The sequence below is a fragment of the Hippocampus bargibanti genome, linkage group LG01 (genome assembly GCF_051943395.1).
Source record: "Hippocampus bargibanti isolate YZ-2025 linkage group LG01, ASM5194339v1, whole genome shotgun sequence".
NCBI lineage: Eukaryota > Metazoa > Chordata > Actinopteri > Syngnathiformes > Syngnathidae > Hippocampus > Hippocampus bargibanti.
Genome location: NC_142734.1, coordinates 24,523,954 through 24,549,049, shown reverse-complemented (window position 1 = coordinate 24,549,049; position 25,096 = coordinate 24,523,954). Strand labels below are relative to the sequence as shown.

The 25,096-nt window shown below is 42.3% G+C and overlaps 1 protein-coding gene and 1 pseudogene across 7 annotated transcripts in view; one reads left to right on the top strand and one right to left on the bottom strand.

The window, feature by feature from the left end:
- Positions 1 to 25,096, bottom strand: part of scn8aa (sodium channel, voltage gated, type VIII, alpha subunit a) — a 168,625-nt gene that overhangs the window by 85,239 nt on the left and 58,290 nt on the right. For 6 of the 7 annotated variants that reach the window (XM_089004869.1, XM_089004872.1, XM_089004857.1 and 3 more), the window contains 4 exons: positions 12,674 to 12,880; positions 10,498 to 10,779; positions 4,011 to 4,325; positions 2,201 to 2,336 (listed from right to left, as the gene is read on the bottom strand). In XM_089004869.1, the coding sequence (XP_088860995.1) occupies positions 2,201 to 2,336; positions 4,011 to 4,325; positions 10,498 to 10,779; positions 12,674 to 12,880 (940 nt within the window). The remainder of the gene's footprint in view (positions 1 to 2,200; positions 2,337 to 4,010; positions 4,326 to 10,497; positions 10,780 to 12,673; positions 12,881 to 25,096) is intronic. The other variant, XM_089004865.1, reaches the window with a different exon arrangement.
- Positions 13,661 to 17,630, top strand: LOC148903547 (uncharacterized; annotated as a pseudogene).

The following is a 25,096-nucleotide window of genomic DNA, read 5'->3' as shown; positions in this document are numbered from 1 at the left end:
CCCCCTCTTATTGAATGCACACGTCGATCGCCTCCTTGGAGCTTTTTGCTGATAATTTTACTATGATGGGACCGAAAAAAACCCACCACAGGCTTGTGTTCAGCCCAAGAAGACACAAAATAAAATCACCGTCGCTGAGAAGAAGGAGATAATTGAAAAACACGAACGAGGTGTGCGTTTGTGTGATTTAGTATCCGAGCACGGCTATGCTAAGTCAACCATTCCTACCATTCTCCGGAACAGAGAAGCCATCGAAGGTGCGTCTGTTGCAAAAGGTGTTTCCGTGCTCTCAAAGCGACAGTCTCGGGCCATCGAAGAAGTTGAAAAACTTCTGTTAATTTGGATTAACGAAAAGCAGCTATCTGGCGACAGCGTGAGTAAAGCTATTTTATGTTAGAAATCACGGCAAATTCACGCCGATATCGCCATGCGCCAACCTGGAAGTTCGGCGCTTATTTTTTAAAGCCAGGAAAGGTTGGTTCGAGAACATCTGAGGGCGAGGAGGAGATGGCTGCAGCATCAAGTGAACTCATAAAGGCAATGTTGGCAAAGTGGAATGATGTGCAGGCTTTTACCGAACAGTTCATCCAGAAAAGACTGTGGCTATGACAATCATCAACGTGATGAACGATAATGTGATGCCTCAACTTCGTAAGCCCTTACAAGTCAGAAAGCAACAGGTGTCAATTAAGAGGTTTTTAATCAGCAAAAATGATGAGGAGTCTCCAAAGAAGCAAAGAAGAGAAGCCACACCAGAGGTTAAGTTACCAACAGTCCTTATGGAAGTTGACTCTCCTTCCATAAGCCATCAACGACCATCAAAAATAAAACTTATTTTACAGCACAGTTTATTTCTTTAATTATAGTCCTCATGGAATGTGCCTCTCTTTCCAAACAGCAATTTCCTTTGACCTCGGACCTCCAACGCCATTCCATCAAGCCATCAATGACCATCACAAATGTAAATAAGGTGACTTTATTATACAGTGCAGTGTATTTATTTCATTACAATACAACAGCACATTTATTATACATAGAATAAGGTACGTTGTGTGTAGTTTTAAGGCTTATTTAGTTGAAAAGTATATTTTATGGGAACTGATTATTCCCATTGTAATGGTTTCCTATGGGATTTTTTTTGTGATACACACTTTTTGGCTTACACACAGTCTGTCTGGGAACCAATTAAGATCGTAAGCCGAGGTGTCACTGTATTCCTCACAAAACGGCTGTCGTTTTCTTTGACTTTTCACACCTTTGGTTGATTTTTCTCCGGCAGATGCCATTACACGACAATGCTAAAAACGACACTAACTATTGAGTCCCGATTCCAGGGATTAGCTGTCACTCTGAATTCCAGGAAAGACCCATACCACGTGCATGCACAATTCATCTAAAGCAGGGGTTGGGACTATGAGAGCCATAAAAGTCAAATATTTAGAAATGTTTTTAGTGAAAGCCACATACACGCCACATACACATGCACGCTTTCTTTCTGCTGTCTCTCGCAGAAGTCGATTGATGCTAACGTTAGCATGGGGCTTGTCTAAGTGCCAATGATATTCGACTGTTTCATTCATGGTATTGTTTCATTGTAAATGAGAATCAGAACCTTTTCTCTCTACAAAGGCGAATCCTTCGGTCCATTCAACCTGAAATGTACAAAACGAGTATTTTTTTTTACTCGTCAGGCTTAGTTAAAAGGGGGCTTTACCTGTTTCGACATCACTGGCCACCTCGGTCAGTATCATCCAATCAAAATTGCGCTTTCCGCCAACTGCCGCCCAAACAGGAAATGAACAGCGAAAAAGCGAGAATATGTATTTAGTTTTATCGCCGAGCCAGATGCAATCATCAAAAGAGCAAGATATGACTCGCGAGCTATAGGTTCCACACCCCTGATCTAAAGGAAGCTAACAGCTCGCACAGTGTTGTTCTCGTGTTTTGAATGAACGTTGAGTATTGAGTATTGAGTAAGTGTATTTACTATTTTGACCATTTTGGATGGATTATTTCTGTTGGAAACAGTCATTTTCACGATTAACCCATAACCCGGAATGGGATCATAAAAACCGTAGTTTTGTACGGCAAAACCGGAGTAGTTGGCAGGTATGCAGAAATGCATTGCAACCGATAAGAGCAGAGTAAAGAATAAAGAAAGCAAGAATAAAGTCAAAAGCTGGGTGAAAAGAAGTAGTACCCTCCACTAGCGTGTTGGTAATGACGCTCATGACACTGTTGGCCCGCTCTTTTCGCCCAAAGGAGGTATTGAGCTGGTCCACAGACACCATCAGGGAGCCGGACAGCTTCTTCTTCGCCTCAACCTCAGTCGGGGGCTGTCAGGAGGAGAGGAAGAATCAAGCAACCATGGAGAGGACATGCATATTGCCATCGGTGGCCGGCGCGGGGGAAGCATACTCCGGCATTGGTGGTAAAAGGTCATCTGGATTGATGCGAATTTCATTTCCATCAAGGAAAATGAGCGTGCCTGGGTCAAGTCAAAGCCAGTTAAATGACCTCTGCATGTGTTGTAAATTCATGCAGAGTTGACAACTTTTGAGAGGTTGTCCAAATTAGAAGACTTGACCCTCAACTGCTTCTTCAGTTTGGATCATGCATTTGAAATAGTTGCTGTTTATTTTTATGAATGCCAACATTGGAAAGAGACAACAATAATAATAATAATAATAATAATAATAATAATAATAATAATAATAATAATAATAATAATAATAATAATAATAATAACATAACAACAAGCAAGTTGTTCATATCAGTGAAGTTGTTCATATCAGTGAAGTTGTCATGCACGACCATGCTCCCAAGTCAAAGAGAAGGAGAGCAATCGATAGACTCGTTTGACATGCTTTTGGTTTTTTTTTTGTAGTGGATCGACTGTGCTAACGTCTGTGTAGGGTCTCCGTCATACAGGAGTGGTCCATCAAGGAAAAGGTTTCTTCAGCCGTCATTTGTAGTTTTTTGAAGGTGCCGGACTTTTCCCTCCTCATCCGAAGAGCTTCGTCAGTGAACTAAAGTTGTGCTGGTAACCCTGGCCCTATAACCCTAATGGACAGAGATGCTCTGATAGGTCCCTGTGCCGGACCCTTGCTCCGATAGGTCCCTGCTCTAAGGTTGGAGGAGCAGTGGACCACTCCCTGAAGCAATTAGATTGGCTAATGAGGTGAAACCACAGCCAGGGACAGAAGTCTCGAAGTAATAAGATTGGCTTCAGGGAGTGGTCCACTGCTCCACCAACCTAAGAACAGCGACCTATCAGAGCAAGGGTCTGGCACAGGGACCTATCAGAGCAGAGGTCCGGCATGGCCACCTCTGCCCATTGGGGATATAGCGCCGGGGTTACCAGCAAAACTTTAGGTCGCAGACGAAGCGCTTAAGATGAGGAGCTAAGGTCCGACACCTTCAAAGAAGTACAGGTGACTACTGCTACACCAGAAAAATCAATAGTCATTTTCACTTGGAAGTTTAGGAAATTGAGAAAGTTCAAGACATACAAGGACAGCAGCCTTTTTTGTCTTTTAAAGTATGTTACTTTAAGGTGTGATTTACACATTAGTGAAGCAGATAAAAATGTCTCTCCTCTCCTGGATGTCTACTCCACCTCCTACTCGCAAAAACTTGCAGAGGCTGTGGAAGCCTGAAGGAGGGTAGGGAAGGTAGGGAGGCTGCCATGGTGTATTATTAAAAACGTAATGTAATAACATTTGCTGGCAAGGCAGTGAGAGACCCAGTTTCTCTAACTTATCAAACACGGGACAGCCTTCAGTATGTTTGTTAATGTCTCCATTCTTTGCTTTACTGTGGAGGGCAGCTTACACTGCAGACGTTGGAGGGAGGATGGGAAGGAAGGGGCAACGGGTGCGGTGTAGAGCGCTGGGCCAAGAGATACATACGAATTTGCAAAGATGACAGGTCAGAAGGTAAAGAAGGAGAAAATGGACAAGAGGGACGGGGATCCATGCCTAGATATGACCACTCATTGACTTCCTTACACTGTTGTCAGTAGCTGCCTTATCTATTTTCACCTCAGGCAGAAGGCGTCCACCGGGCCCGGGGCCGATGAGGGACACCACGCCGTTGCAATCCACTGTGCTGTTCCTCTTCCCGTGGTAGCCACCATAACTGCTGCGCCGGTACGGGCTGAACAGGGACCCCCGGCGTTCCTCGCACTCCTCCACCGTGCTGTGTTCATCGTCTGCAAACTCGTTTTCCGAACCCACGTCCTTGCCGCGGCCCTTGAAACTGAATATGCTGCTCTTGCTGTTGTGACGGGACAGGAAGGGTGACCCTGGTATGCTGAGTAGAGACTGGAAGGGAGAAGGAACAACACAGGGAAGTTTAGAGCACCTGTGACACTGGTGTATGGTTATCAACCAATTTAGCAATGTGAATGTTAGTAATAGTCAGTGATAGTGGAGAAACATGACTATGAACTCCATGTTAAACATTCTAGTTTCAATGAAATTGCTTGTTCTCACTGCGACACCAGAGAGGATAGATCGGTTCAGATAATGAATGAATGAACGGACGACTGAATGAACAGAAGATGATTCTGTGATTGTCGGCCTCATTACAGAGGGAGATGGTCAGAGTACAGGAAACTGACAAAGCACTTTGTGTACTGGTGCCAGCAGAATCACCTCCAGATCAATCGCCGGAAAACAAAGGACTTGGTTGTGGAGTTCTGCAGGAAACAGTCCTCACCTGCACTGTTGAACATCCAGGATACGGACATAGAGAGGGTGACCTCCTACTCGTACCTCGATGTTCTTCTTAACAATAACCTGGACTGGACTACAAACATGGATGCCCTGATCAAAAAGCTACAGATTTGCCTCTTCCTGCTCAGGAAACTGAGGTCTTTTGGAGTTCAGGGGTCACTCCTTAAGACCTTCTATGACTCTGTGGTCGCTTCATCCATCCAGTATGGAATTGTCTGCTGGTCAGGTACCATCCCCACCCGGGACAGAAAAAGACTGGAGTGTATAGTCAAGAGTTCTGTCCTGGGCTGCTCACTGGATTCTCTGGAGGCGGTTTCTAAACAAATGTGTGAACATTAAAAAAAGGACTTATACAGATGTGTTAAGTTCATACTGTCTCCTTTTTATCTAATTTGTAACATATATTTTTTATTACAGACAGTGATAATAATAATAAAGTTGACTTTGACTTTGGTGTTATTGGTTGTTTATTACCTGACATGTTTTGGCGTGTACTTACGCCTTCATCAGAAACATGTCAGGTAGTTAAACAACCAATAACGCCAACGTCTGTAATAAAAGAATCTGTTACAAATTAGGGACAAATTCAGGAATGGCGCTCTATGTCATATTTTAAATTCCTGAGTAAATTTGTGAATGGTAGTGAATGAGTTAATAGGCTGAAATGAAATTTGGGCAAGGGTCTGACTGAATGTAAAGTGAAGAGCAATTGCAGGCCAGCTCTCTGTATTACATAAGTCCTGTTTTGTTGTTTTCAGAAGCCCACACTATGCAACAATATGAGTGCTGCCTTTGAAACGCTGCAGGATGGCTCCCTCTGAAACATTGATGTCATTACTGTGAATTATTCAGATCCTGGACGTGGGCACGTCTACACATGTGGCCGTTGTATATGCTCGTATCTGCTTTATATGGAGCCAGTTCCTCAGCTGATATTGAGGAGAAAACTGGAAAAATAAATTTTGGACAAATCAATTAGCTAACAACGCCTGTGTAAGCCCTCAGTCGTACAGGAGTGGTCCATCGATGAAAAGGTTTCTTCAGCCATCATCTGTACTTCTTTGAAGGTGTCGGACGTTTCGCTTTTTATCCAAGATGCTTCTTCAGCGAACTAAAGTCTTACTGGTATTATCGACCCTATATATATATATATATCCCTACTGTCCAGACATGGTGGTGCTGGACACTGCTATGATAGGACACTGCTCTCAGGTTGGGGGGAGCAGAGGAACATTCCTACATTCCTGACTAACGACTGGCCTGATTGCCCCACTTCCTCCGGTATCACCTCATCAGCATTACTAATCCTATGTTGCTTAAGCACGCTGTTGTACGAACGATCCAAATTGAACCTCATACCACCATATCGGTTTAGTGAAGGATTTAGCTGTTTTATGAAAATCGCTTCTTTACTCCCCTTTCAAACAATCTATGTTCTTGTGCTAAGATTTTAACCTCATTGTCGTCAAATGAGTGGTTGCTAGCGTTTAGGTGCATATGTACTGCTGATTGAGGCCCACTCGTATTATCCCTGCGATGTTGATAAAGTCTTTTTTTTTTTTTTGAGAATTTGTTTAGTCTCCCCAATGTACTGCTCTTTACAATTTTCATTCTTTCAATGTATTGAATAAACTACATTGCTTTGTTTTTCATTTGGCAGGCTTAAAGTGTTTATCGGTTTGAAATAAGTAGGAATTTTGTTTTGCCAAATGACTCTTTGTAGTTTTTCAGAAACTCCTGCAATGTAAGGTACAGCTACTCTCTCCTTTTTGTATCTTCAGAATTTTTGGTTTCATTCCCTACTCTTTCCTTCTGACATTTGTTAAAAGACCACTGAGGGTATCCACAGTTTGTGAGTGGGATCCTGATACGTTTTGACTCCTGTTCTCTACCTTCGACGCTTGTTGGTATTAATTTAGCCCTATGCTGGAGGGTTCTGATAACTCCTAGTTTGTGTTGTAGAGGGTGGTTAGAATGAAAAAGTAAGTATTGGTCAGTGGGCGTAGACTTCCTAAAGATTTCTGTTTTTAGCGCTCTGTCCTCTTTTATAATTACAATCCAAAAATGCTAGTTGGTTCTCTTTTATGTCCTCACGAGTAAATTTAATGTTGATGTCTACCGAGTTGAGGTGATCTGTGAAGGATTGAATTTCTTGTTTTTTAATTATGACGAAAGTATCGTTCACATATCTAAACCAGTGTCTAGGTCAGGGGTCGGGAACCTGTTTGACTAAGAGAGCCATAAAAGTAAAATATTTCTAAATGTTTTTCAGTGAGAGCCACACGCACGCGCGCATGCACATACAAACGCTCGCGCGCGCACACACACACACACACACACACGCGGCCACATTTCAACGAAATATCAGAATGTATTATTTAAAATAACTTTGTGATAGTACTCACCGTTAACATGAATGGTTTTTCGTTCCTCGTGATTGGTAAAAATCCAGGCAAACGATCGGAATGAAATTCAATTTGCCGGTCCAGAGGCGAAGTTACTGCTAGCTAGCCTGCACACGGCTCATAAGCTTCACACACTTGCTATCTTCAATCTACTTCTCACAGAAGTATGTTGATGCTAACGTTAACATGGGGCTTGTTAAAATGTCACTGACATTCGACTGTTTCATCCATCGATGGTATTGTTTCATTGCAAATTACAATGAGAACATTTTCTCTCCTCTAATGGTGCATTCACGCTGAAGTGCACTAGTTGGGCTCATTTAAAGGGGCGTTTACCTGTTTCAACATGACAGCCACTATCATCCAATCAAAATGGCGCTTTCGGCCATTCTAGGTCAGTGTCATCCAATCAAAATTGCGCTTTCCACCAACTGCATCCCCAACGGGAAATGAACGGCGAAAAAAACGACAATATGTATTTAGTTTTCTCGGCGAGCCATATGCAATCATCAAAAGAGCCATATATGGCTCGCGAGCCATAGGTTCCCGACCCCTGGTCTAGGTTTTGTCCCCGGAAAGGATGTGAGGGCCTGTTTCTCCGTCTCTTCCATGCATAGATTAGCCACTATGGGTGAGACTGGTAAACCCATAGCACAACCATGAAATTATTTGTAAAATTTCTCCCTAAATTGAAAATACGTAGTATTAAGGTAGATTTCCAATAATTGGCAGATGTGGTCCAGTTTAAGTTTGGTTATTTCATGCACAGAAACGTCCACCAGCAGTCTCGTCCTCACCACTGAAACTGCTGCTGGGGTTGGGACAGAGGTAAAGAGAGAAGTCACATGGTAAGATGCCAATGTTCCAATATCAGGTCTTTTATACTCTCTACACGCCCTGTGGTGTTCTCTACGTGATATTCTGTGTTACCAACAAAAGGAGCTAAGATAGTTTTTAAATATTTGGCTACATTGTATGTAGAGGAGTCAATGCTACAAACAATGGGTCTGAGGGAGAACCCTTCTTTATGTATTTTTGGCAGGCCATAGATACATGGTGTGGCCTCTCCCGGGTATAATCTAAAATACATCTGTTTGTCTATGTTTTCCTCCCTCTAACTTTTGGAGACAGTCTATCATTTCTTTCTTGTATTTATTGGAGGGGTCCCTTTTTAGTTGCTCATAAGTGTTAGAATCAACGATTAAACTATTTATTTTGTCTTCATAATCCAATGTGTTGAGAAGCACTGTACACCTACCCTTGTCTGCTGGCAAAATAGTAATATTTTTATCTTTTTGTAGAGTAGTTAACACCTTTCTCTCTTCTAACGTTATGTTGGACGAAGGTGGTTTGGCACTACTGAGAAGGGCTAATATTTTAATGCCTCTGCATACGAAAGTTTGTTATTTTTAATAGCCGATTCAGTAGCTGTGATGTATTGATGAAAAGGTTTCTTCAGCCGTCATCTGTACTTATTTGAAGGTGTCGGACGTTTCGCTTCTTATCCAAGAAACTGTTGACTAAGTTACCCGGATACTTAGCCGATAAAATGCAACAAAATTATACTAGGAAAAAACTAAATTTGCGAATTAGGAGACTTAACATAGAGATAAAAAAAAACAAACAGTCAGAAATAGAAACTTATTATCAGCGATTACAAACTGAATTTACCCACAAAATCTATCAGGAAGTGTTTGAATTTACTAAATCCGAATACATGAGGCACCACAACAAAACCAAAGACAGACAAAAGGGTAAATTAAAAAAAATACTTTGACAGAAACAATCACAGCTACTGGTAAACACGGGAAAAATTAGGTATGAGCAGATTTCAAGGGAAAATTGAATCAAACATTTTTCAGACAGAGATCTCTCAGAGACAGAAATGGCTGTACTAACCAAAGGTTTAAATTTCTCAGTAACTCCCAAAACAATACCTACAATAGACTACATCACAGATATACGTCTGTGTAAGCTCTCAGTCGTACAGGAGTGGTCCATCGATGAAAAGGTTTCTTCAGCCGTCATCTGTACTTCTTTGAAGGTGTCGGACGTTTCGCTTCTTATTCAAGAAACTTCCTCAACAGTTTCTTGGATAAGAAGCGAAACGTCCGACACCTTCAAAGAAGGTGGCCTCGGTATAGCATCTGATGGGGTACTGTTGTCAAGGAACTTCGTCAACAGTTTCTTGGATAAGAAGCGAAACGTCTGACACCTTCAAAGAAGTACAGATGACGGGTGCGAGAGGACAGTAATTTCATCTGTGCAGTATGTCAAGCATATTAGCATATTTGGGCCATTGTGCTTTTTTTGCGCCTGTAATGGGCAGCATCTTCACAGCCCCGCTTTGTTCAGCGGAAGGTCGGTGCTGTTGGACAGTCTGCGGCTGGAAGGATACATGACTTAAGGAGCCCGCGATAAGAAGGAGCGCCGATGCGTAGGTGGAACTGTCGCGACTTGGAATTGAAGCGGATTTATGTGGGACAGGAGATGTGAGACAATCTCTTCGTCAATGGATACTACAGCTGCGTGTTTGCTTTCAACATTTAGCTTGTAGTCGACGTGCACATTCCACCATGATGTCCCTGGTCCACTGGTGAAGAGACGCTTTGATCCTCTCCTCTTTCATGTGAAACTGCTTTGTGTAACAAAGAGGGTACAGAAAGTGCTTCAGAATGAATGACTCTCTGTGTCTTTGTGTTGTCATGTTATTTGTTATTTAGTTTTTTTTTTGTTTTTTGACTTCAAGACGGCGCCGCGAGAGTGGCTGCCTTTCCAGCAGCTCATGTATTTTGTTTTTCTACTTTCATTCCTTTCATAACTTTGCTGCTGTGAAATGTAAATTTCTCCACTGCGAGACTAATAAAGGCAAATCCAATCCAATGCAATCCAATATTTGACAATAAAGCTGATTTTGACTAGACTTTGAAGATGGCGCGCGAGAGTGGCTACCTTTCCAGCATTTCCTGTATTTTTTTTTTACTTCTTTCTTTCCTTTCCTCTTCCTTCCATAACTTTCGTGCTGTGAAATGTCAATTTCTGCACTGAGGGACTAATAAAGGCTAATCCGATACAATCTAATCCAGTGGATTAATTACATTTCTAGTCATTTCTATGTATACAATAAAATTGATTTACCTAAGTTTCAAGGTGCAAACGCGGTCATGGAATGATTTAAGTTCATGACTTGAGATTACTATATTTTTGATGATGGCGACAGTATGATCACATAGAAAGAAAACATGTTTTAAAACTCGACCAAATTGAGAGTTGAACATGTATCACACAGAATAGACTGTTATTCCAACTGGGAGTTGCCACCGTGGACAGACCTACAGAGACACGGTCCTCACCTGGTTCATAATTGAAGATTTTCGCCCTAGGCGGTTATCCGGAAAGCGGAAGCGGCTTCTCTTGCTACCGTCATCTGACTCAGATTTGACGAACTTCTCGCTATCTCCTTTCTCCTTCTCTTGCTCTTTCTGTCGCCACTTCTTCTTGCGGTTGCGCCGCTCTTTCGCACTTTTGGAGCTGAGTTTGGACATCTCGGAAGAGCTGCACGAGAGACGCCCTCCTCCGTCATCCTCAACCGCATCCTCCGATACTGTTCCGGCGGAGGTTGCCATGGCAGCAGTCTAATGATAAACATAAATATTAGTAAGATCTAACCTTATATCAGAATCTTCTTTATTGGCCATGTATGTAGAACCAGTGTCTGAAATAATGTCTGCCCGGACGCCCGGGGCATGCAACGTCGGGCGTACAATTTACAAAACGTCTCCGCCCGGGTGGCTGACAACTTCTTCAAGAAAAAAAAAAAGAAAAAAAAAGATTTTTTTTTTTTCAAATCAAACGTTTGCTTTATTAATAAAGCAAACGTTTGAACGAAGATTTCGAAAATGAATGAAATAAATTAATAAATGGATCCGATTTGAAAATCTTCGTTTGTTTTGGAAATTTTAGAATGTCGGTTCTTTTGTCAATTTGCATACTCGGCACGGCAGCTAATCAGAAAGTGATCGGCCGCTAACTTCCGGTAGGCCGAAAGCCAAGTAAACAGTTGTCAGCGAGTGTGATCATTGTTTTGTAAGTTTATGCGTTTCATTTTCGGTTTTGATGAATGAAAGTCTTTGCGTTTTCGTACGATGGTGATATCGTGTGTGGTTGTTGGCTGTGTTCCAGGTTAAAATTTCACCAAATACTGATCGCTGAAGGAAGAAAAAAAGACGGTTCTTTGGGCAATTTGCATACTCGGCACAACAGTCAATCAGAAGCCTGCTTCGTGCTTCGGACTTTCTCGAGCGTTATACGGTCGTGCATTTGCATATCATTTTCCAAAGTAGACGCACAGAACCTCAGCGCCAGAAGAAAGATTCAAAAGAAGCTAACAAAATGTATGACGCTACAAAACGTAAACATACATTATCAACATGCTTAGGAATTAAATGTATTATTATTATTATTATTATTATTATTATTATTATTATTATTATTATTATTATTATTATTATTATTATTATTAAAAGCATCGTGGAAAGAGGAGTTAACGACGCAAACATTGCATTGTGCAACATGCCGAAGTGTGTATGGACAAACGACAACTGGAGCAAAATCATCAGTCATGGATTTTTACCATCAATTAAGCAAGGGAGCATTTGTGGTAGGTACCTCCTTAATAAAAAAATCCTTATTACTTTGCAACAATGTTTTTTTTTCAGTTAGTCGTCTTATTTTTTTTTTCAAGTTGTGAAAAAGGGGCAGGCAACTTTATGGCAGTTGTGAAAAATGGGACAGGCAACTTTTCAGAGTTGTCTGCCCTGGTGTCCGGTAACTTTTTGTCATGAGTTTCAAACACTGGTAGAACACAAGGAATTTGTCTACGAGAGAACACGCTGCAGTAGTATCATAAAAAAAGACATGACAAATAAGTATGGAGGATACTGATATAGGCTAAACTAGGCTATGCTAGGCAAGGCTAATCTAATTTAATCTAATCTAATATAATCTAATCTAATCTAATCAAATTCCTTTAGGTAAATGGTATCTCTCGGTAATAACTGCGAGACAATGTGGGAAGTATCAAGCAGACAGTGGTTCAAGTGAGTACAGAGGTTGAACTACAATGATTCTAACGGGATGTGGTTCCTCACTGTTTAGACTTCAGAGAGTTAATGGCGATGGGGGAAGAAGCTGTTTAAATGTGTGCCTGGGGGGACTCGCTGGAAGAGGTGTTTTGCAGGGTACGGAGTGTCCGGTAAAATTTTTTTGCGGACCCTTGTTTCGATTCTTGCAGTGTGCAAGTACTCGAGAGTGGGTAGGGCGGTGCCAATGATTTTTTTCCGCCGTCCTGGAATCGGATTTTGTCCATTTTTGTGGCGGCCTTGAATCAACCCGTGATGGAAGAACACAGGATTGATTCGATGACTGCCGTGTAGAAATGTCATAGCAATGTCATAGTGTCGTAGAAATGTCATTGTAACAAAAACACTAGCAGTAACGTAACAGAAGGACGACTGTCAAAATACTGACTTGAGCTTCTTCTTGTTGTTTCTTGAGCTGCTCCAGCATGGCCTTAAACTCCTCCTCCTTCTGCTGGGCCTCCTCCATGGTCGCTTGGTTCTGCTCTTCATAGGCCATGGCCACCACAGCCAGGATCAGGTTGACCAAATAGAAAGAACCCACAAAGATGACCAACACAAAGAAGATCATGTAGGTCTTTCCTGCCGCCCTTAACGTCTGGAGGGAAGGAGACATTGAAGTGATTAGTGAAAAGACACAGCAAATTTACTGTTGCAGTTTGTCAAGCGGAGGAACAGGATCCAGTCTGTTGTCATGACTGAAAGCATCACATAGACACAATGAGATAAGTTAGTTCACATTGAGCATTGTCAAGTCAACACATACATATCTACAATGTCATCCTGGACATTTGTCCTGCTATATGGGGTCTGTTCATGATAAGTTTTTACACAAACCAGCACCATAAAATCTTGATTAAAAAAGCAAGCTATCTTTTTTTTAAATCAAGAATTTGTGGCCCCGGTTTGTTATCTGGCTAGCTATATATTTAGCTATATTGCAATATAGTTAGCTACATAGCCATATAGTTAGCTACATAGCTATATAGTTAGCTATATAGTTAGCTATATAGTGAGCTATATAGTTAGTTAGATAGTTATCTAGATAGTTATCTATCTCTAGATGGATAGATGATAGTGAGATGTTGCGGTGTAGGTTCTAGGAAGCTTTGCCTTGGTTGGCAGAGGGATGACAGGAGGTTCAGTTGGAATCATGAGGAGAACATGACATGTCGTGTGTGGGATCTCTCACGCTAAATAGCAGTTGTGTAACTCGCTTAAAAAGGTGGTTATTTTACTATGATTTTTTTTTTTTTTATGTACTCTGAAAAAAAGGCATGGGCCCCATTCTGACCATGTTTGCCAAGACACATCGTGAATAGCGCCACATGGTCTCTTATTTTTAATGTGTCCCTTTATTTTCGTCCATATAGGGAAAATGGCCGACAATGGAGGGGTCAACTTAACCTCAATGTGGCTCACGCAATAAGCGTGTGCATGCAAAAAAAGAACACGCACACACACACTAGGTTGTGCACCCAACAAATGTCAAGTGTCCCTCATGCAAATTGCGTTGACTGCGTGTCGGGAGCGGTGGTTCTGTTTATATCAGATTCACTCTTGGGGTAGAGTGCCTCAACGTCTAGTTTCCCGGGAAGGTGAAAAATCATATTGTACTTGACATTGAGAATTAGTTACGATACGCAGCACAATTAATAAGCGCATCTTCGCATATTTCGCAAAAGTGTGCTAATGTCAACTTTTCATGCCATTTTGCGTCACCGACAACCAAATTTGCACATGTCGAGTATGACGGATTAAGTGCACTCACTTACTACGTCACATGCAACACCACAGACACAAACTGCATCGTGAAATAAAAGCAAGGCTGGGAAATATTATTGCATGGCAATAATACTGCAAAAATATTATTACATGGCACCTAGCAGCTAGACCAAAGCCTAAAGGAGCAGGGTTTGAGAATGGACAAAGTTAGGGCTATCTGGTGACTGGATTTACAGAATTGACAGGCGTGTCAATGGCAAGGACGAGTCACTCCTATAATAATAATAATAATAATAATAATAATAATAATAATAATAATAATAATAATAATAATAACAGATTTAATTTCTAATTTCAAAACTCTCAAGGTTAGAGAGTTTACAGTCACAGGACAAACTTTTTCTGTGGGTAAGCAGCAGCAGCCATGTGGGCCAGCGTTCACTCAACCCCAAAGTAACTCAAATAGATAGAAAGCTAGCTAGCTGGTTAATGGATAGCGAATAAATAGCTAATAGATAGCCAGATAGCCAAAAACTAGCCAGCTAACAGTCAGCCAGCTAGACAGCTAGCTAGCTTGCTAATGGATAGCTAATAGATAGCCAGATAGCCAACAGCAAGCAAACCAACAGCCAGCCAGCCAAACGGCTAATAGCTAGCCAACTAGATAGCTAATACCTAGCCAGTCAAATAGCCCAAAAAAATCTACATCTTTTAGCACATCCTCATAAGTCCTGTACTTTGTGACTAGTTGTATGGGGAATAATAATAATAATAATAATAATAATAATAATAATAATAATAATAATAATAATAATAATAATAATAATAATAATAATAAATTGTACAATGTACTGTATGGGTGGACTTCACATTTTCATGTTTATTGAGAAGCCTGACAGCAGTCAAAGAAGCAGTTCTCCCGCCATAAAAATTCACGTGTGAGACACACAAGGTCAACTTGATGTGTTGTTTGGACTGAACCTTGCCAAATGTCAGAACGGTGAGTTCTATTGTAGAAAATCAAAAATATGTCGGCAGAAAACAGGTCAAGCATCTAAGAGAAGGCTCCAACGGATGATGTACTCAGAGAATGTCTCGGACAATGGGGAACAGAGGATGAGGTGCTGGAATAGGGACCATCATGGAAGGAAAAGCCTTTTACAAACTCGCCCAAAACAGACTGACAAAGGAAATTAACATCGCAAAGAAAAGTTATGCGGAGAGGCTTAAAAAACAGTTCTCCGCTAACGACTCTGCATCGGTGTGGAATGGCCTGAAAGCAATAACAAATTATCGTTTACCATCCCCCCAAGCAGTGTACAACAATGGTATGGCTGATGAGTTAAATACATTCTTTTGCCGATTTGAAAAGGACACCCCCATTTCCCTGGTCTGCCCACCATTACCAGAAACTACCGTATCTCCGCCCTCTGCCCTACAGATCCACGAACTGGACGTTAGACGGCTCTTCAAGCAGCAGAAGTTCAAGAAAGCTGCGGGACCTGACAGAGTGTCCCCCTCCTGCCTGATAGTCTGCGCTGACCAGCTGGCTCCGGTCTTCAGACGAATCTTCAGCAGATCCCTGTGTGAAGTCCCATCCTGCTTCAAACAGTCGACTATCGTCCCAGTTCCAAAGAAACCAGCACCCTTGGGATTGAACGACTATAGACCTGTTGCTCTGACGTCTGTGGTCATGAAGTCATTTGAACTCCTCGTGCTGAACCACCTAAAGAACATCACTGGACCTCTGCTAGATCCTCTTCAGTTTGCCTACCGGGCAAACAGGTCTGTGGAGGATGCAGTCAACATCGGACTGCACCACATCCTCGACCACCTTGACAACACAGGCACCTACGCAAGGATCCTGTTTGTGGACTACAGCTTTGCGTTCAATACCAACATCCCAGAACTCCTTATCCCCTCCAGCTTGGCGTGTCCCCTACGATCTGCCAGTGGACCCTCAGCTTCCTGACAGGACGGACACAACAGGTCAGACTGGGAAATATATCATCCTCAACACCTTCAACACATCCTTTCATCACTTTGCTGCTGTGAAATGTAAATTTCTCCACTGTGAGACTAATAAAGGCATATCCAATCCAATCCAACACGAACCACGAGCACTGGAGCCCCGCAGGGATGCGTCCTCTCTCCATTGCTCTTCTCTCTCTACACGAACGACTGCACCTCAACGCACCCAGCTGTCAAATTCATAAAGTTTCCAGACAACACCAAAATCATTGGCACCGCCCTACCCACTCTCGAGGACTTACACACTGCAAGAATCTAAACTAGGGCGCGGAAAATCCTACTGGACCCTCCACACCCTGCCTACCACCTTTTCCTACTCCCCTCAGGCTGGCGCTACCGATCCATGCGCACCAAATCCAGCAGACATTTAAACACCTTCTTTCCCCAAGCCATTAACTCTTTGAACTCTTTCAACAGTATCCCAAATGATAACTGTATAATGCCACTTAGCAAAAAACTCCTCACCATGCATGGAGGGTTCCATCCCAAATCCAGCACCTTGAGACTGTACACAAGCCGTAAGGAAGGAGGCCGGGGACTAGTGAGTGTGAGAGACACTGTCCAGGGTGAAACATCCAAGCTCCATGAATACATCAAAGAGAAGGCTCCAACGGATGATGTACTCAGAGAATGTCTCAGACAATGGGGAACAGAGGATGAGGTGCTGGAAGAGGGACAATCATGGGAGGAAAAGCCCCTACACGGGATGTACCACCGAACCATAGTGGCTAGAGAGGGCTGGCCTAAAGGACAGTACAGAGGGACTCATCCTGTCTGCTCAAGAGGAGGCCCTGAGCACCAGAGCCGTAGAGGCCCAGATACACCACATCAAACAAGACCCAAGGTGTAGGTTGTGCAAAGAGGCACCTGAGACAATCCAACACATAACTGCAGGGTGTAAGATGCTGGCAGGGTGTACCATAGCCAGGTAACAGGCATAGTCTACGGAAGCACCTGTGCGAAGTATGGACCGGAAACCCCAAGGTCAAAATGAGAAACTTCTCCAAAGGTGGTAGAGAATGACCGAGTAAAGATCGTGTGGGACTTCCAGATACAGACTGACAAGATAGTAATGACCAACCGACCTGATATCGTGGTCATAAAAAAAGGGAAGAGCAAAGTCAATGTAGTGGATGTAGCAGTCCAGACTGCTGGAAACATCAGAAAGAAGTACCAGGGGCTCAAAGAGGAGCTGGAGAAAGCCTGGAAGGTCAAGGTGACAGTTGTGCCTGTGGTGGTCGGAGCACTCGGGGCAGTGACCCCCAAACTAGACGAGCGGTTGCAACAGATCCCGGGAACAAAATCTGATATTTCGGTCCACAAAAGTGCACTGCTGGGAACAGCAAGGATTCCTGGCCCAAGCTAAAAACTAAAGAAATAACAAAGGCTCAGAGACAAGCTGGAGAGAGCCTGGAAGGTAAAGGTGACAGTCGTGCCTGTGGTGGTCGAAGCACTCTGGGCAGTGACCCCCAAACTAGACAAGCGGCTGCAACAGATCCCGAGAACAACATCGGATATCCCTTTGTCCAGAAAAGCGCAGTCCTGGGAACAGTATACTGCGCAGAACCCTCAAGCTTCTTGGTTTCTGGTAGAGGACCCGAGCTAAAATGGGGGACGGACACCACCCAAGGGGTGACACGAGGATTTTTAACTTTAAAGACGATTCCATGTAGGCTTTAGATTTCAGTATGGAACGAAATTTCGGTGGTAGCAGCAGTCAGTGGGTAAGAATAGACGTGGGAGCAAGGATGCGTCTTCACGCCTCATTAGCCAGTCCTGCACACTTAATATTTCAAACCTGCTTTGCACTTGCAAGTGGAGACGCGAGAGCCTCCACCATTTCAGAGCGCTAATGTGCACACCGACAGACGGTTAGACTATTGGCTTTTTCCCCCAATGTAAATTCAACCATCATTATTTCAAGACTCAGACATGGGGCTATTTTGACTTTTATAGATTCACAATGCACCAGCTGTGATGGTAGGATTCTAGAACATTCTCTTCTAACAATCAAATAAAGCACATTTTTTAGCATCTCTAATCGAATTACAGTACTGTTCTGGTTTCAGAATGTACAGTATGTCTGTAGCCAGTGTACATGCCCCACACACCTTCCATCTTGTTAGCATGATTCACTTTGTGTTTATATTCCATTTGCTTTTATTTCATAGTTTGGTTTCCTCTATTGTATTAAAAACGCACACTCGTAAGGAGAGCAAAGCTAGTTCTGTGTCTGAGACTACAATAGCCAATATCAATTACCGCAGCTCGATTTACAAACTTGGGTACGGGTATAGATAGGCACGTTAAGACTGTGAAGATTGTATTCATGATAAATCAAAAAGTCTATAGTCTTACTTCAAACGTGAATACATTGTCTGTAAAATAAAATTTAACCATAATTAATCTGGTTTGTTAATGGTGTAGTTCAGGCATGGGCAAACTACACATACGGCCTGTTCGGCTTTTTTATCCGGCCTGCTGAACTTGTCCGTATTATAGTAAAAACTGTATCTGAAAGTCTGAAAAAGTTAGCGGACAACAGGGCAGACAACTCTGAAAAGTTGCCTGCCCGGCCACAAAGAAAGACGAGAAATCGCAAAAAAAACATGGTCACAAAGTATACATATTTTTTTTAATTAAGGCTGTACCTGCCACAAATGCTACCATGATTTACGGTAATTATAAGTGGCTGAAGATTTTGCTCCAGTTGTCGTTTGCTGTCATGGTGCACAATGCATTGTTTGCGTTGCGTTGTCTCCTTCAAGCCACTGAGCGCCTTTCATAACTCTCAAGTACAGTATATATATATATATATATATTGTGATGTCACGAGAGGCTGTGTCCTGGAAGGCAAAGACATCCCCCTAAGATGGCTCCACCCAGAGAGAGTCTTGGCCCCACCTGGTGGAAGGCAGCAATTAAACCCACACACCTGCAGCTGATCAGGGCTTGATTGGAAAGCAGGGCTCTTAAGGCAGAGAGCCTCTGAGTGTGCAGCTTGGGGAAAGACAAGCTCGATTGCTGTGCTCTGTGGAGAAGTTGCTGCGTGGAACTCATTGCCAGTTGGGACCACACGACTGGACACTGAATTTGAACCTAGCTAAGGTGGCTAGGCTACATGACGAGGACGTCAAGAGGGGTGAGGCCTAGAGACTCTTGTAAAGAACTCCGTCTTCAGTTTTACCTCAGAAGAGACTTTATTTGGATTTAAGTAGCAGAAGAGACTTTATTTTGACAAGTATTGGAAGAGACACTATTCGAACCTTTGTTGCTTGTGAATTCCCCCTGGAACCCTTGATTAAAACCTTTTGTTTGTATCCAAACCTGTCGTCCATTGCACTTCTTGTCCCGTCCCGCTGAGAGCTAGCCTCTCATGATATCACAATATATATATATATATATATATAAAATGTAAGTTTACATTTTGTAGCGTCACAAATTTTGTTAGCTTCTTTTGAATCTTTCTTTTGGGGCTAAGGTTCTTTTGCATCTACTTTGGAAAATGATATGCAAATGCATGACCTTATAACGCTTGGGAAAGTCCGAAGCACGAAGCAGGCTTCTGATTGGCTGCTGTGCTGAGTATGCAAATTTCAACTGCCGGTAGCCTATGTCTGTGTGCTGGCAACAATACACATGTACTATTTGCGCGTGATGGCGAGGGCGTCCGTGGCAAGTTTGTAGAGCGTGCGGTAAGGATCCATGATTTTGCGGAATTTAACACAAGTAGATATTATTGAGCTTGAGTATTTCATTGTGTGATAATATGTTTTGAATGTTGAAAGTGATTCCATTTTTCAATGAATGTTGATTTCTTTAACTTTCCACTTCCGATTGAAACTTATTAGATCTTGATAAATCAAAGTGCGTATGTTATTTTAATCTATTTCCATTTCCTCCTCCCAATATCTGCAAAATAGTATGTAAACGCTATATCTTGCATATTCCTTGAGACAAATGTATGAACTGATAAGGGCTATTTTTCACATTTGAAAGACTATTAATAAATCAATCAAAAAACATCCCTTTCATCCCTTCGCTGCTGTGAAATGTTAATTTATCCACTACAAGACTAAGTAAGGCAAATCAAATCCAATCCAATATGGGTTGTAAGTGTTCTTACTGTGCTATGAAGTTTGCCCACACTACATTTAAAGTGAGAAGGTTTCTTCAGCCGTCATCTGTACTTTTTTTTGAAGGGGTCGGACGTTTCGCCTCCTATCCAAGAAGCTTCGTAAACGAACTAAAGTCTTACTGGTTGTATCGGTCCTATTTATATATCCCTAATGTCCAGAAATGGCGGCGCCGGACACAGTTATGATAGGTCCCAACTCTCAGGTTGGGGGGAGCAGTCCTGTGGCCCCACTGATTGTTTGTACATTCCTGACTAACGACTAGCCTGTTTGCCAAACTCCCTCCGGTCAGCATTACGAATGTTGCCTAACCTGTGTTGCCTAAGCAGGCTATTGTATGAATGATCCAAATTGAACCTCATCCCACCAGACCGGTTTAATGAAAGATTTAGTTGTTTTATGAGAATCACTTCTTTTACTCCCCTTTCAAACCATCTATGTTCTTTCGCTAAGTTTTTAACCTCATTGTCGTCAAAAAGCTTTTAGGTGCAAATGTACTGCCGATTGAGGCCCACTAGTATTATCCCTGAGATGTTGATAAAGTCTACTTTTTAGAATTTGTTGAGTCTCCCCAATGTACTGCTCTTTACAATTTTCATTCTTACAATGTATCGAATAAACTACATTACTTTGTTTTTCATTTGGCAGCCTATCTTTTGGATGCACTAATTTTTGCCTTAACATGTTTATCGGTTTGAAATAAGTAGGAATTTTGTGTTTCCAAAGGACTCTTTGTAGTTTTTCAGAAACTCCTGCAATGTAAGATACTGCTACTCATTAAGGACATTAGGGATACATAAATAGAACCGATACGACCAGTAAGACTTTAGTTTGCTGACGAAGCCTCTTGGATAGGAGGCGAAACGTCCGACACCTTCAAAAAAAAGTACAGATGACGGCTGAAGAAACCTTCTCATCGATGGACCACTCCTGTACGACTGAGAGCTTACACAGACGTACTACATTTAAAGGACAACCAACATCACTTTTTTGTTTCCTAACTGACATCAGAAAAACGTTTTATAGCATCTAAAATACCCAAAACATGCAGTATGATATTTTTAGTCAAATGCAAAACACCAATAAAAATGACTTAAAGTGTGCTGAAACTGCAAAAAATCGAAACCGGAAGTGGCCAGTTTCAGAAGGTCTCGCCCCCTTGTTTGTGGTGTCACGCCAAGACGTCTTGCCTTGCTCGAGAATCAAAACAATGGCTTCAGATTCGGAGAAGATGCTTTCTTGTTACTCATCCAGTTATGAATATGATTCAAATAGTTCTGAAGAGCACAGCATACATGTTTGCAATCGATTAAAGAATTTATTCTGTGTCATTTTGAGGCATCAGGGGAGGGGGGGAATGTCGCACCCCAAAAAAGGCAGAAGATGGCGACAAAGCTCCATGTGGAAATGGCTCAACATTTTTGTCACAAGACACAGGGATTCATCATCGCGTTATTTATGTTTTCCTTCTAATTTCGCCATCAACACGGATCAACACGAAGTTTCCAGACCAAACAAAGTACCGCAAAATACATTGACATGATTAAAAGGACTGCTACAGTGTGTCCTTTCTCGGTCAGGGGCGTTCCTTCAGTGACGTGACGTGAGGACTCGTCACCAACTCAAAAACAAGACTTCCGAAATATTCAGCGCGAGTCTTAAAACGTAAAATATAGCTATATGCCGTGGAATATCTGTAATATACAATCAGTAGAAGTCATTTGAAGCGATTTGACAAATTATGGACACAACTTGTCCGGAGATGTTGGTTGTTCTTTAATGCTTTCCCAAACACTCCCTCCAAATGCTCCTGGCCCGGCCGGCCCCTCTGTCAAATTTTAGAAACCCATTGTGGCCCGCGAGTCAAAAAGTTTGCCCACCCCTGGTCTAGTTCATCAAGTTTTGATGAATTTGGTAGACATGCTCCACCTCACTGGTAGTTCCTTCTGTGCAATTTGGTTATAAAAATTAGACTGAACTTTATACAGTGATACCTTGGCTTACGGACTCAATTGGTTCCCAGACAGAGTGTGTCAAGAGAAGTGTGTATCCCAAACATTAATTTCCCGTAAGAAACCATTAAAATGAGAATAATCCCAGGTCACCATAAAACGTAATTTTCTACTTTCAAATATTCTAAGCCTTAATACTACACAAAATACACATTGTTTTATGTATAATAAATGATGGTCGTTGATGGCAAGATGGAATGGAGTGGCCAGTTTAATCATTAAACACTTGATGAGGAACGTAGCATTCTTCTTCCACCATCTTGAGGAATGATTCCTTGGAAGCTTTGGCAGCTTTATCGTCAGAACTGCTGCTTCACCATGACGAATGATACTATGAATCCCTGTACAACGGTTAAAGTTCTCTAAACCATCCGTGGCGAGCCTTGAAATCATCAATGGATGATGAACTTCCAGGTTGCCTCTTGACGATATACGAGTGAAGTTGCCGTGATTTCTCTGCGATAATTTTACCTACTTCCTCATCATTGTGTTCTGTTTAGCTGAGTTGATATCTTTTTGTGTAAAGATGGCTTGTGCGGGTTATTTGTGGTGCCTGATTTATGGGATATTTTAACCTTGCAGTCTACACTCTGCCTATGAACTATCAATAAAGTTGAAAGGAGTCCAAATGTCACTGTTTTCTATCCATTTTCTCACTCTCTCTCTGTCATCTGCCTATGTATTTTTATTCACAGCTCTGTGTTTCTGTAACCCCCCGACCCCACTGCTGCGTTCTTGATCAATCACATGCGACATTAATCTATTTTTATCTGCAGCTCTGCGTTTCTGCGACCCTGCCCCCACGGCTACGTTCTTGACCAATCACGTGCGGCTTTAACCGAAGACTGGGGGCGGGGAATAGAGGACGAAAAATAGTCGGCTGCCATTTCCTTGTTAGGAGAACGGGCTCGTTCGCAAACGACACATCACTCATTGTGGCGCTCCGTGTGTATCCCGAAAAATAGTTCGTATGCCAGGATTAAACTCTCGTGAACTTAACGTTCGTAAGCCGAAAGGTTTGTTAGTCAAGGCATTCATTAGCCGAGGTATAGCCGAGGTATCACTGTACTGAAGAAAAGATGGGCAATTTGCAGCACAGTGGTGAAATGTGATTGTGGTAAACCATTGCAGGAATCAATTCATTGAAGGTTTTACAATAAATAATTGTAAGAATATTTCAATATCATGCCGTGACTGAGGGGGCTGGAGAGATGGGGGTGTGGCAAATTGATCTCCAATTGTATGCCACAAACACAGCCAACGAAATAATCCGAAACGGAAGCTAATCAGGTTTACCTTTCAACATCACGCTTTAACTCCAGTATGTTTAAATTCATTTTCGGGTAATGGTTCAGTGCGCCGTACTGAGCGCCTTTTTTCCATTGGACACCAATTTTAATGCAAATGAGCTATGGTGTTAGCATTGGTCAGCCAAGAAAACACAAAGGCTACATCCGAATTGGCTGGCGGTGTAATGACCGGTGCAATTCGACAATGTGTGCTTTCAAAATTCTACAAATATAATTTGCAAGATAGTTCCTTTAAAGAGCCATGGAGAATTAGGACATACTTCATGTGAAAATCGAGGAAAATGTTTCTTCAGTCGTCATTTGTACTTCTTTGAAGTTGTCATTTCGCTGCTCATCTGAAGAGCTTTGTCAGGAACTAAAGTTGTGCTGGCAACCCAGGACCTATATCCTTAATGGACAGAGGTGGCCAGACCCCTGCTCTGTTAGGTGCCTTCTCTAAGTTCGGGGGACTAGCCACCTCTGTCCATTAAGGATGTAGGGCCAGGGTTACCAGCACAACTTTAGTTCGCTGATGAAGCTCTTTGGATGAGGAGCGAAACGTCAGACACCTTCAAAGATGTCCAGATGACGGCTGAAGAAACCTTTTCCTCGATGAACCACTCCTGTACGACTGAGAGCCTACACAGACCTAATGTGAAAATGGACATTGTGTGCAGTTGAGTCTCACGGGAAGTGACGTCATGAGTCTGAAAATGTGAACATGAGCAAAGGCTTGTCCGTCACCGAGCAAACACCACCCAATCTTTGCTTGCTTTTGTGAAGATTCAGTCCATCAGCTGCTAGGTGAAACGAGCAGCTGTCAGTCATGTCAATGGAACTAGATGTGCATGTGTTTTCTTCTCCAAAAAGGCAAAACAACAATAACAAAAAAAGGTTGATGGACCAAAAAGAATTTGAGGTACCAACATGATCAGAATCAGAATCAGAATCATCTTTATTGCCAAGTATGTAGAACACACATGGAATTTGTTTCCGGTAGAACACGCTGCACTAGTATCATCATCAAAAAATTGCTAAATGGCACTATACAGTTCCATTTGGGCTACTGTTGAAAGAGTTCAAAGAGTTCAAAGAGTTAATGGCATGGGGGAAGAAGCTGTTTAAATGTCTGCTGGATTTGGTGCGCATGGATCGGAAGCGCCTGCCTGAGGGGAGTAGCTGGAAAAGGTGGTGGGCAGGGTGCGGAGGGTCCAGTAGGATTTTCCGAGCCCTAGTTTGGAGTCTTGATCATTGATTGGATCAATTGATCATTGATGACTGTGCTTAAAGGACAACCGACACCTCTGGACAAGTTACGTCCATAATTTGTAAAATCACTTCAATTGACTTCTACTGAGCGCATTTTACAAATATTCCACCTCATATAGCTATATTTGAAGTTATAAAACTCGCGCTAAATATTCATGAAGTCTTTTTTTCGAGTTGATGACAATGGCGGAAGTGACATCACATTCCCCCCTGACCAAGAAAGTGACACACAATGCATTTTGGGTACTTTGTTTCGTCTGAAAACACTGTGTTGATCGCGAAATTAGAAGGAAAACTACATAAATAACGTGATGGTGAATCATCGTGTGGCAGCCAATTGCGGTAACACGCA